At 37.5% G+C, this 11,459-nt stretch overlaps 1 protein-coding gene across 1 annotated transcript in view; it reads right to left on the bottom strand.

Annotated features, from left to right (window-relative positions):
* Nucleotides 1-509: 509 nt before the first annotated feature.
* mamdc4 (MAM domain containing 4) overlaps nt 510-11,459 on the bottom strand; it is a 15,881-nt gene continuing 4,931 nt past the window's right edge. The window contains exons 9-28 of the mRNA XM_005725659.1: nt 11,098-11,253; nt 9,809-9,899; nt 9,589-9,702; nt 9,125-9,184; nt 8,860-8,997; nt 8,630-8,769; nt 7,961-8,069; nt 7,742-7,846; nt 7,155-7,289; nt 6,911-7,038; nt 6,002-6,218; nt 5,770-5,907; nt 5,573-5,700; nt 3,906-3,996; nt 3,168-3,326; nt 2,942-3,067; nt 2,732-2,853; nt 2,513-2,618; nt 2,018-2,187; nt 510-1,382 (exon numbers count right to left, since the gene is read on the bottom strand). Coding sequence (XP_005725716.1) covers nt 1,347-1,382; nt 2,018-2,187; nt 2,513-2,618; nt 2,732-2,853; nt 2,942-3,067; nt 3,168-3,326; nt 3,906-3,996; nt 5,573-5,700; nt 5,770-5,907; nt 6,002-6,218; nt 6,911-7,038; nt 7,155-7,289; nt 7,742-7,846; nt 7,961-8,069; nt 8,630-8,769; nt 8,860-8,997; nt 9,125-9,184; nt 9,589-9,702; nt 9,809-9,899; nt 11,098-11,253 — 2,469 coding nt within the window. The 3' untranslated portion in view covers nt 510-1,346. The remainder of the gene's footprint in view (nt 1,383-2,017; nt 2,188-2,512; nt 2,619-2,731; nt 2,854-2,941; nt 3,068-3,167; nt 3,327-3,905; nt 3,997-5,572; nt 5,701-5,769; nt 5,908-6,001; nt 6,219-6,910; nt 7,039-7,154; nt 7,290-7,741; nt 7,847-7,960; nt 8,070-8,629; nt 8,770-8,859; nt 8,998-9,124; nt 9,185-9,588; nt 9,703-9,808; nt 9,900-11,097; nt 11,254-11,459) is intronic.

The following is an 11,459-nucleotide window of genomic DNA, read 5'->3' on the forward strand; positions in this document are numbered from 1 at the left end:
ACCTTTCTATTTCAAGTAATAAATATACTGTTATCAAAAATTGTGTTCATTAAAACTTGTATTTCAACTGTTACTCTGTTTGCTAACAATTCAGCTGCTAATATTTAGCTGCATATATTAAGGTAGACATTTTTGTTTTAGATATGTTTTACTCATAATTTTAGCTAGGTTTCACAGTCTTTTTCAGTTGTTTAGCAAGCTATTTCATTAGCTTGTACATACAACCTGCCAGCAACTATTTACCTATACTTTTAGAAGCTAACAATGTTGTCAGTTAGCTGTACTTTTGGCTAGCTATTCAGATGACCGATTTACTCTTTTATATTTTCTACTGCTTATTGATTAATTTATAATTAACAGGTAATTCACTACTCAAATCTTTAAATAAATTATAGTTTTTAAAAAAATATGATTTCAGAAAAAATCTTTAGACCTACTTCCTGCATACACCAGAAGTACTATCTGGGATCAGAGAAAAAAACACTGGTCTTGCAGTAGTCATCATTATTTATTACCAGAGCTCAATCACAGCTTGTTTTAAAACAGAGTAAAATGAACCCTTCAGTACATATAAAACATTGCATTACTCTAACAATCTTTACAAACACTAGCGCACCTCAGCGTCCACTTAAATGCAACTTTCTCAAGGCTATAACCTGCGTGTTTACAGTCTTTTCTCTTTTGTCCACAACTTTCCTTCTTTTTGAACAACAAATTAAGAGTTTATGTCCCTAATATGAATTGGACTCCACTTACATATTGCAACTCAAGGGTTCTGATAAACTCTCATAGTTTCAAACTCCAGTGGCCCATTTATTCTGTTATAAACATGTAGTCTCTAGGCTGAAGCTGGGAAAAAAACCTTATGAACAGACAAAGTTATATTACTTTTCCATATGCTGAGTATTTATTCCCACAACTAGCAAATTATTTTATCTAAAATAGGAGTGCCCATTTTAGAAGATAAAAAGGGGGCTTAAACTACTGAAATCTTTCTGCTGCTTGCACTTAAAATTAACTTATAACTGTTCGAGGTTTCTGAGACACCTAAAAGGATCTACTTACAGCCATTTCTGTCATTCATGGGCTGTGCCCAGTCTTGATTAAGAGAAAGTTCATTTTCATCCAAAACACATCAGAACTTTTGTCTTCTTTCCATCCACAGCCAGAGTCACATCTGATCTGAGGTATCTTCACCAATTAGGCTTAGCTTGGTTGGTCAGTGTGTGAGCTATGCTTGCATATTGTGTGTGTGATGTATGGGTGACACAAGTAGTTCTCCTGCTGTGATATCACCTTTTTTCAACAAACCACCTTTGGGTGGCAGAACCTTTGTACCTTGAGTCTCATTCCACCTCCATTTCTCTGGTGTTACAAGAGACCTGCAAAAACATAAAAAGGTCAGACTGTTGTGAAGTGAAAATGTCAATTTTGGATAAACTGCTACATGAAAGATAACTTCTATTTTCCGTTAGTTTGACCATTAATTTCATGATTTATTAACATATTCATGAAATTCAAACATGAAATAAAGAAGCCTATAAAAAATTTTTTATGTTCATGTACAGCCTCTGAAGCCAAAACCCAGTGAATCAGCACTTTGGTAAGAAAATGTATGAATGAGAGATTCAACAGGTGGCGACAGATAGGACTTCAGCAGGTACCATGTTACTTTGTCTCTGGTGTTTAAGTGCTAGTTTATATGAAGTATTCTGGAGTTTATTTCTACCATCTGGTGGCAGAAAAGTCTATAAAGCTGCCTCTTATAGGGATTGGAAATCAAACAGCAAATGTCATATTAAATACTCACAGAGACATTATTGAAACCAGCTGCCATCTGGGTTTTGGGTCTGCGGAACTGTAACATGGTCCTGCTGAAGTGAACTCTAATTAATTATTAGTGATTAATTAAGACACATTAAGGTAAAAATCAGCAGTTTTGATCATATGGGCAATGCTTTTGTCCTTTTGCTTTCTGACAAGTGTTCTTAAGGGTCTGAATGTCAGATTTACTCACTGTGAGGTCTGTGTCATAAGACTCATTAGTGAAACCAGCAACAAATGAGGAAGGTGATGTCTGTCGTGTTCGCAGGTAGAAAACCAGCAGGCCGACCAACGTGCCGATGAGCAGAAGGACCACAATCACAGACGCCGCGATCCCTCCTGCATTGTTTCGGTTTGGGGAGGCTGCAGCACAGATGGGAAACATTTAGTATTTGTCTCATTAATGTAGTGAAGCCAAACTTTACATTGTAGTTAGAAATTCAGTCAAATAGTTGAATGGTTAAAAAAAAGTGCTGAAAAACTGAATATTATTAAAAGCATATTAGTTCTAAATTCACTTTGTCAGTTAGGAAATTTAATTTTATTTAAAAAAACCCATCTTAGCAGTGACTGCTGCTTTTTAAATTTCTCAGCACTGAATCTGAGCATGCACATTGTGCAGAAACATTAAAAACCTCTAATACAGTCTGCAATAGTTTGAATAGAAATCTGGGAGTTCTGCTCATACGTTTTATTGGATCTGTGACTTTGTTAGCACAGTTGATCCCGATGGTGTATTCGATGTCATCCAGAGCTACCACACCTGCTGTACCTTTGACGCCTTCAAAAACAATCTGTTTACAGGAAAAGTAAGATGACAGCAGAGATTGCAGTAGGTCGTACATGCTTACATACAACAGCAAGTCACTAAGTGTATTCAGCCATTTGTTATAAATGTGAGCCTGACCTGGTATTTCTCAGTAGATGTGATGTCGATGTCAAAACGTTTCCACAGTCCAACAAGTTCGGTCTCAGCCAGCGGGTTGAAACGACCTTCGGAGAGTCTCCATACTTTTAGCTGGCAGTCCGCTGAAGTCATTCATAAAAAAGGTTAAAAATATTTACAGGTAAATGCATTCAAAACTGACATAAATTGAATATGTTTTTTCTTTCTTACACGACTGGCTTTTATAGAGCCAGAACTTCAGGCAGGTGCCCTTAGTAGGGGGCAGGTGAGGGCTCAGCAGTAGAGCGTTTTGACTCACTTCTGTCCGATTGCTGCTTGGAAAGAACAGGAAGTGACCTTGCAGAAAAGAAAAGAAGGGTGTTTTGAAAAAGAAGATAAGAAGTGTGACTTTGCAGCATCCGCCAGCTGTCTAGTTGTTTGTTCTCTCTGGTTTTACCTTTTTCTGTGCCCAAAGTGTGGTCGTCAAGTGGGATTGGGTAGTGACGTTCCATCTCTGCACTCGTCAGCTCCCAGTCCAGTTTGTCTATGGTCATGTTCTGAGTGTTGCTCCAGCTGCACATGCCTCTCTCCATACTACACTTGGAACCTGGGGAATCTAACAAAATAAATATTACGCTATAATTGTGCAATATTGAGTAGGATAAAATATTATAGAGGAGGTAGTCATGTACTCGGAGTAGTTTTTGAAAACTAATATAAGGCCTTTATTTTAGTGGGTTAAAGACATAAAAATACACCAGTGCAAATTGGCTTACACCTTCTCTAGGTGGTACTGTAGGCAATTGTGGTTTCACTCACCACAGGAGTGCAACACTAAGTGCATTGTTTTCTTTGGCCTGTGGCCAGTGGTGAGTAAAAGACTTCTCTAGCCTTTAAGAGCATCATCCAGCCTCCAACTTAACAAAAACCTGTTCTAACTCAGCATAGTGTAACCACAGAGTAGTACAGACACACTGAAGCCACAATTTCAAATATACAGCACCAAATGGAAGACAAACAAAAATATGTCTAAAGAATGTAATAGTCATTTTTACTGTAGTCTTAAAGTCTTAGCGGGATCCTTGGTTAAAGCCCATGAGGAAAAGTATCTAGATACATAGAGCTGCGTGCTGCTTTTACTGCAGTCTTAAAATCTGTAGTGATTTCAATCTTGATGAGGCATGTCAGTACAAACCTTGATTTTCACAGGGATAATGTGAAAGAAAGATGTCATCGATTGCAATGCAAGTGTCTTTCCCTCCAGCTCCGACAACCTCAAATTCCAACTGCAGAAGAAAATTACCACAAAATAAGCTTTGAACAGCGGGCACAAAGTCCTTAGATCAAAAGCTACTGTGCAAAAGTCTTGAGGCACCACTCATTTCTTTGTTTTTTGCTATGAAAACCTGAAGTAGTTGCATGAAGATTCACTGTACAACACAAAAACACAATTTGCAGAATTCTAATTGAAAGCCATTATTTGATATGACCACCTTTATTCTTCCACACAGACCCTCAGTAATCTCTTTAAGTAGTTTTCAGGGATAGTTCTCCAGGCATTTTGAAGGAAATTAAAAGTTATTTCTTGGATTTCTTGGATCTGCCTTTGTTTTTCTCCAAATTTTCTGTCAAAATGATCCCACATTGCTTCAGAAATGCTGAGGTCCTGGTTTTAGGGAGGTTGAACCATGATTGATAGTGTTCCACTGTGTGTTTTTCTGTCCAGATTGTCATTGTCACGGGTCTGTGACCCATCGTTTCTGTGTTTGGACTTTTGATTTTGGTTTATTTAATATTCTGAGGTTAAGATTCTGTTCCTTGTTTTGGTTATTATAGTTGTTAGCTTTCTGTTTAACATTTGTATTCTTAGGTCACCTTAGTTTTCTTATCTAGTCTTTACATTTCTGTTGTCAAGCCTCCCCTCTGTTCCATGCCCCATGTATAGTCATAATTCTGTAGTTATATATTTTCAATGTGTCTCTTGCTCTCTCTCTGTTTAGTCAGTCACGTCTCAGTGTTTGTTCCCCTGTCTTGCCAGTTAGATTATAATCCAGCCGTGTTCCCCAGGTGTTTCCTCTCTGCCCTGATTCCTTCATGTATACATATTGTCTGTGTCTTTTTGTGCTCCTTGTGATGATCTCCCTCTTGCTGTTTGCCCCGTTTGTTCAGTGCCTGCAGTGTATGTTTCTAGGAGAACCGGTCAGTTAAGTTACTTAGATTTAGTTATTTGTATTTTCCAGAAATAAAGCTGTTAAGTTCAGTCCTACATTTGGGTCCTAACCTGCCTGCCACACACAGCGTCATGACACAGATATGCTTTTACTGCATTGACAGTGTGTCTGGGATCATTAGCATGCTGAAAAATGAAGCTGTTGCCAATCAGATAATGATTTTTTTTTCCTATTAATTAAGTTCATAGCTCACAGATACACCTGCTGTAGATACTTATCTGGTTTCCTCAGATTTTTTAAGTGCATAGTGCACACCATGCCAAAGTTTTCAGCTAATGGCATTATGGGAATCACTTTGCTGGTGTAAAATGACTGTTTTATGCCTTTCAAACTGTGTTATGTGTGTTATGTGTTATTCAGCTAAAGAAAGTGGAACAAATGATGTGTCTAGAAATGCAAACTAAAATTGGTTCTTTGCTGATGGGATGACAGTGAGATGGCTCGAAACTTTTGCACAGTATAGAGAGAGCGGAGAGTGTGAGTGACTCAGGCAGACTGCTGAAAATTGAATTCACACATGTTCATATTTTTAGATAAATGAGTTTATTAAATGAGTAATTTATTTTATGTGAAGGATAAATTAATCACATTAAAAGTGGCTTAAAAAGTCTGTATCTGCCTTCACACTTACCTGCCAGTCCTCAAGGGAGCTCGAAATGTTGCCATAGCCATGACGCCACACATCTCCTTGATTCAGGTTGTTTGTAAATATCTTGACCCGCTCTCCCTTCACTGGCTTCATATACACTGTAAGAGAACCTATGGGACACACTCCATTAGTTTAACTTTATGTGTGTGTCTGTGTTTTCCTCTGTGAAGCTGGCCCACCTGGATTCACTCCTCCCATGTGATACCAGAAATTTAGACACTCAGTACGGGTAGTTCCTTGGCGAACAGATGAGGTGAGGACTGCAGTGCTACCTGAGGGAAGGATGCTTGCTCCAGTGTTAACAACCATGTAGAAACCTGGATAGAGACCATACAGCGCATGAACACAATTCTCAATTTCTCAGTCTCCTGCATGTATATTCTAATGTTAAACAGCAGGGGTGTTTCTCACCCTGTTCAGTCTCCAGGGTGTGATCAAATTTGGGCCCATTTGATGTGGATGTGTATCCGCTACGGTGGAGCCACTGATCTTTACTAGAGCTGGTGTACCCACACTGTTGGCCTTCAAAGGAACACATCCTTGGGTTGGTACAGGGACCCTCCAAGAATGCCACATCGTCAATGGCAATGAGTCCATCATAGCCAGAGCGAACGGCTTCAAACATCAGCTGTTGATGAATTGGAAGAGAAGGAAGATGTTATTAACTATTCCTATTAAAAAGCCAAGTTAATTAATGTGTACAGGGGATTTTAAAACAACAAATACTGGACAATGTCATTGACAGAAACTTGATATCTATGTTTCAGATGAAACATAAGCATAAATAAGCAGACAGAAGTAAATTAATAAAAACATGCACAAGCAACAAAAAATACAAACATAAGACAGAAAGCTGGCATAAGTGGGAATAGCATCATGGTAAAAATGATAAAGAAAAATTGTGGGTCGTTATACATATTTAAGATCTTTGGAGGTGAAGAGAGGTTCAGCTGTTAAAAACTTGACCAAAATAATTTCTGCACTTCACTTGTACTCAGTGATGAGTTAAAGGGAGATGTGGTCTTTATTCTTCATAAAAGCAAAAAGCGTCAGTGCTGCATTTTAAACCAGCGGCAGGCAGGATAGGTCTACCTGTGAAGGGCATCTACTCCCTTACAGCTGCAATAATGTTTTGTTTTACCACAAGTGGGCAAAGTTTCTCCAAAAACTCAAACCATTTGTTTAAAATCAGTTTCACTTTGTGTCAGCTGGGATAGGCTACAGTACCCCATGACCCTCAGTTGGATAAGTGCTGAAGAAAAAAGGATGGATTTCCTTGTTTTAGTAATTTCACTGGTGCTGTGTGCAGTCATCACATACATGAAATTTTGAGATCTGGTGCGGTACTGGGCATTGTGCTTCATGCCAAACATTTCCACGAGCTCCACTGTGGGTCCACAGGACCATCTCAAAACCTTTGTTATCTATTAGCTTCACATTCAGAGTACCTGGAAGAAAATTATCAGAGATTTCTAGTTAAAGGTTTGTTTTTCTTTTTTTACTGAAGAAACAATCTTTCATTCTAAATTTACATATTAAATTCTTTTAGTCAAATTATCATCACCTGCATTTGGCCCATAGACTTTGTAGAAGAAGTAAAGGCAGTAATCTTTAGGACCCGGTGACTGTGGAAAGGAAATTAAGCGTCCAAACAAACCGTGCAGGTATGGACTCCTCATGTCCACGACAAGGCTTCTGCCTGAACATCAACAGACAGACAGGTCAGCATCAGACACTGACACAGTATAATACCAATCACATAATGCTTAGCAAAATTAGTATCTTCACTTTCAAACTTGTATTATATTTATGGCAACTATTCAAAAAAAATTACATTAAATTATTACAAAGTACTTTTACTGTGCTTTCCATCATTTATCGACAGGGACTGAAAGGAGTTTATAGCAAAGAAACATCTCTCAGCTTTGTGACAAGAATAACATCCTAAATGTCAGCTGAAAAAATCAATTAACAAGGACCAATCATTACTGACAGCAGTTAAGAGCATTACACCTGCACCAAACCACACTGAGGGTTTTCTAATAGAGAGAGTGAGTCTGTGGAAAGGATTTAAAAGTATGTACATCTGAGATGCTCCCTGATTAAAAGCCTGTATAAAATGCTAGATTAATTTATTTGAAATGAGCTTACCAACACTGATAGTATGGTCCATCCCACTGAGCATTGTCCAGTCAAAGTTGTCGCTGCTGTCCTGATACCATCCACACAGTCCTTCTTCAAAGTTACATGACAATCCTGGGCAAACACACACAAAACTGGTTGGTTTAAGCAAGTACTAGACAATTTACTGGAAAAACTTTAAACTGAGCATCATAAATTATGTAAATTATAAGTAGATATTAAAGTTACCTGTTGGAGACCATGGATAATAGTCAACATGACAGTCACTAAATTGGACATTTTTCACTTTAATCTTGGAGCACTGACAAAGTTTCTTAGCGTGAGCTTCAAAAGCAAGCTGGTGAAGATAAAACAAAGCGGTCTAATGAGTTAAATAATATTTTAACTGTTTCATTGTTTGATTTTGTGTTACAGAAAAACAAATAGCATAGCATTAGCTTAGTCAAGCCACAAAGTGAAACTCAACATCAATTGTGTCAGATCAGCTGATCTCAAATCCATGAGCAGATGGTTCAGCTTATACTTCCTCTGAATGTGCCATTGGCAGATTTCCTATAGAGTGTGTTGCTTAAACCTCCCTAAACTCTTTTCTTTTGACTATAGTTTTCAGACTGAAGTTAAAAATATAATAATATAGCTCATGTCATGTGTACTGTTAGAGCGATGGACGCTCATGTTAAACAAGGTAAATATTTTAAATAATGAGGTCATGTTTAATCTCGGGCTTTGTATGATGACCTCACTGAAAGCTGATATCATCAAAGTGGCACAGAAGCCCCACCCAGCTACTATTCAAATTTTCTGTTTATGAGAGTCAGCCAATGAGAAGAGGAGTTGTATCTCTTTAGTTGAGCAAAATGATAAATACCTGAGCAGCAAGACTAAAGTGAAGCTGACCTGGAATCGATTTTTCCTGAATCCAATGAGTATGTCAGCGTGTTGCCAATCCTCTGCCTCTGGTCCTGTCTTCCCATTAAACTCCCACAATTTAGGCCCCGTGCCCATTGAGCTGTCGATCACTCTGACGGACAGATCACCTGCAGCAGAAAGATGCAACCGGGGTTATTTACAGCGTACCAAGTTTGTGTTCTGGAAAGAATAAAAAGATTTGCAGGGCAACAACTTACCAATATAACTGGGTTTCCCAGTTAGTGCATAATCAAAGCTCATGCTACAATTGGGACCAGTGGGGCCTAGGAGGGGGGTCCGTGTTTGGGCTTCAGTCAGCTGCTGGCCTGGAGCTTTGGCTACATACAGAAACTCCTCTGACAGATGAAAATAGACCCATGGGAATAAATTGTACTATGAAATTAGCACTAAACAAATAAATAAATGAATACCAGAAAGAGCTGTCTGTACCCTGGGCTGTGGAATTTTGATATAGTACCCAACCTTGACCCCCAAGACTGGTGTCAGTCCACCCTGAGCTGCCCTGAGAGTAAGAGAAATCACCTGCAGAAGAGGTTTGTGAAGAAACAGCAGTTAACAGCAGTGATTAAAAATGCAACCATAATCAGCAATAACCTTGTATATTACATGTTCCATGCATGAGACATTACTTGTAACGTTTAGGAGCAACCAAAGCAATAAACACAACCTACTTAATTTATTTTTGAAAATTAGCAATGAAATTGTGTAAAATACAAGTTAATTATTTACCAGCAGACTCTTTTAAGTATATTAACCTTCTTCTTGAAATAAAATAGCTATTATTAATAGAGTTGGGTTAAGTTTAGGAACACCCTGCTGGAATCAGCATCACTTCATTTCATAAAATCAAAAGTCTTATAATCATTTAAAACTTTGCAGACCATTTAAAAAAAGTCAAACCGAATAAGCAGGATGAATACACTCACCACATTTAGCTTCATCCTCTGCTCCTTCACAGTCAATATGAAAATCACACAACTTATCCGGTTCAGCACATGGATTTTTAGGGGGACCAGGGAATGTTTCAACAGAAGCATTATCTATGGAAGAGAAGAACATGAGCAAGAGTCATTCAATGACACAAGATGTTTATACTTATTCCCTGCAGATGTTTTTTCTCAAAGTTAAGACAATTAAGAAGCTTACTGCTTGATAAGCGGCATTCGGGAGACAAAACAATGCTGTCAATCGCGATACCTCCATATGCAAAGTTTCTGATTGCTGCCATAATCAGGATCTATAGGGAGAAAATAATTCAAAAGAGCAGATTAGCTATTTTATATTTCAACTAAAATTCTCATCAGTTACACTATAAAAGAGGTAAAAAAACAAAAAAACAAAGCCCAACAACTAAATCGCTTATTTCCAAGCTGCTGGATTTTTGAATTTTGTGAGTACAAAAATACTAAATTACATTTAGTAGTCACGTAAACTCAAATTAAAAGACATGTTTTCTTTTCTTTTATTCTTCATTTGTCGCATGTAAACTGTTCTTTTCTTTCTATTGAGTATTACATTCAGATCTCAAATGTTTTTTATTTTAAAGTCAGAAACTTGATTTTCGATTATTTATGCGCATGTAGAAGCTGTACGCTAGAGCTGAGAAGCTTTGGTTTAATGCGATCTATAAAATGTTGTTGTTTGCTTTTTAGGCGATGTTATATTCATTTTAAATGTTTACATTTAAATGTTATTTTTTAAATATATTATATTATGATATATTTCTTATATATATTAGTAGAACAATAATGAAAAAAAAAATATATATATGGATTTGTATGCATTAATTACATAGGTACATGGAGACCCAGTATTGCAGGGTCTTTACATTATGATATAAAGCGGCTTTTGGTATATTACATGGAATTGAACTGAACTGAATAATCACCATCATTTCCGTTAAAGTAAATTAAAGTATATGTGAAAAGGTAAAAATATTTTCCCTCATATTTTAATTATTTAAGCTTAAAGTTAAAATTTAACCACTGTTGCCTTCACAACATCAACTTCCCTCTGAACTATTTCATAATGTTCATGTATTAAGAATTTAAAGTTTTCTGTGTGGAAAAGTGTTTGATTAAACGATGACTCCCAGCTATCCTTAATTGGCTCACCAAAACACCAATCTCAGTATTAGCAGTAAACATTACATAGATTACTGTAGTGGCTTGGATGAATCATCTCTTATCAAATCATCGCACCTCCGAGCTACATGAATTTCTGTGGCCAGACTTAACCGATTCTGTAAACTTTACTTACTCACAAAAACCTAATTTTACTGATCTTTACCTTATGTAATAACTTCTTTGCTATTCAGGGTTTGTTTTTTTTAAGATTTGTAGTCGTAACCCATCAATATCCCTATTTTAGAGTTGGAATGGGTGAAGCCCAGCTTCCCTATTACGGTTATTAATTCACCTGTGAGAGGCACTTACCTGGAAAGTGACGTTGGTGACAATCTCCACCTCTGCCTTTACCCAGAGATCACCTAGAGAGCCACCTCTTTCCCACACTGGGTAGATATATTTATCTGCAACCAACACCGTCAAACCCCCCGACCTCGGCCCAAACTGGTGAGTGTACATCACCATCTACAACAGGCAGGTACAGTAAACTCGTGAAATTAGGAATTGAATTCAAATTATTGTTAACAATGTTAATTTAAAGATGAGGGATGAAAAAATGCTTTTCTCTCCAGGAATTTAAGAAAGAAAGAAAGTGTACTTTATTGGTCCCCGTGGGGAAATTCCTCTCTGCATTTAACCCATTCACTCAGTGAAGCAGTGGGCAGCCATTG

Source organism: Pundamilia nyererei, unplaced genomic scaffold, assembly GCF_000239375.1.
Source record: "Pundamilia nyererei isolate P.nyererei 1_Seehausen unplaced genomic scaffold, PunNye1.0 scaffold00016, whole genome shotgun sequence".
NCBI classification, from domain to species: Eukaryota; Metazoa; Chordata; class Actinopteri; order Cichliformes; family Cichlidae; genus Pundamilia; species Pundamilia nyererei.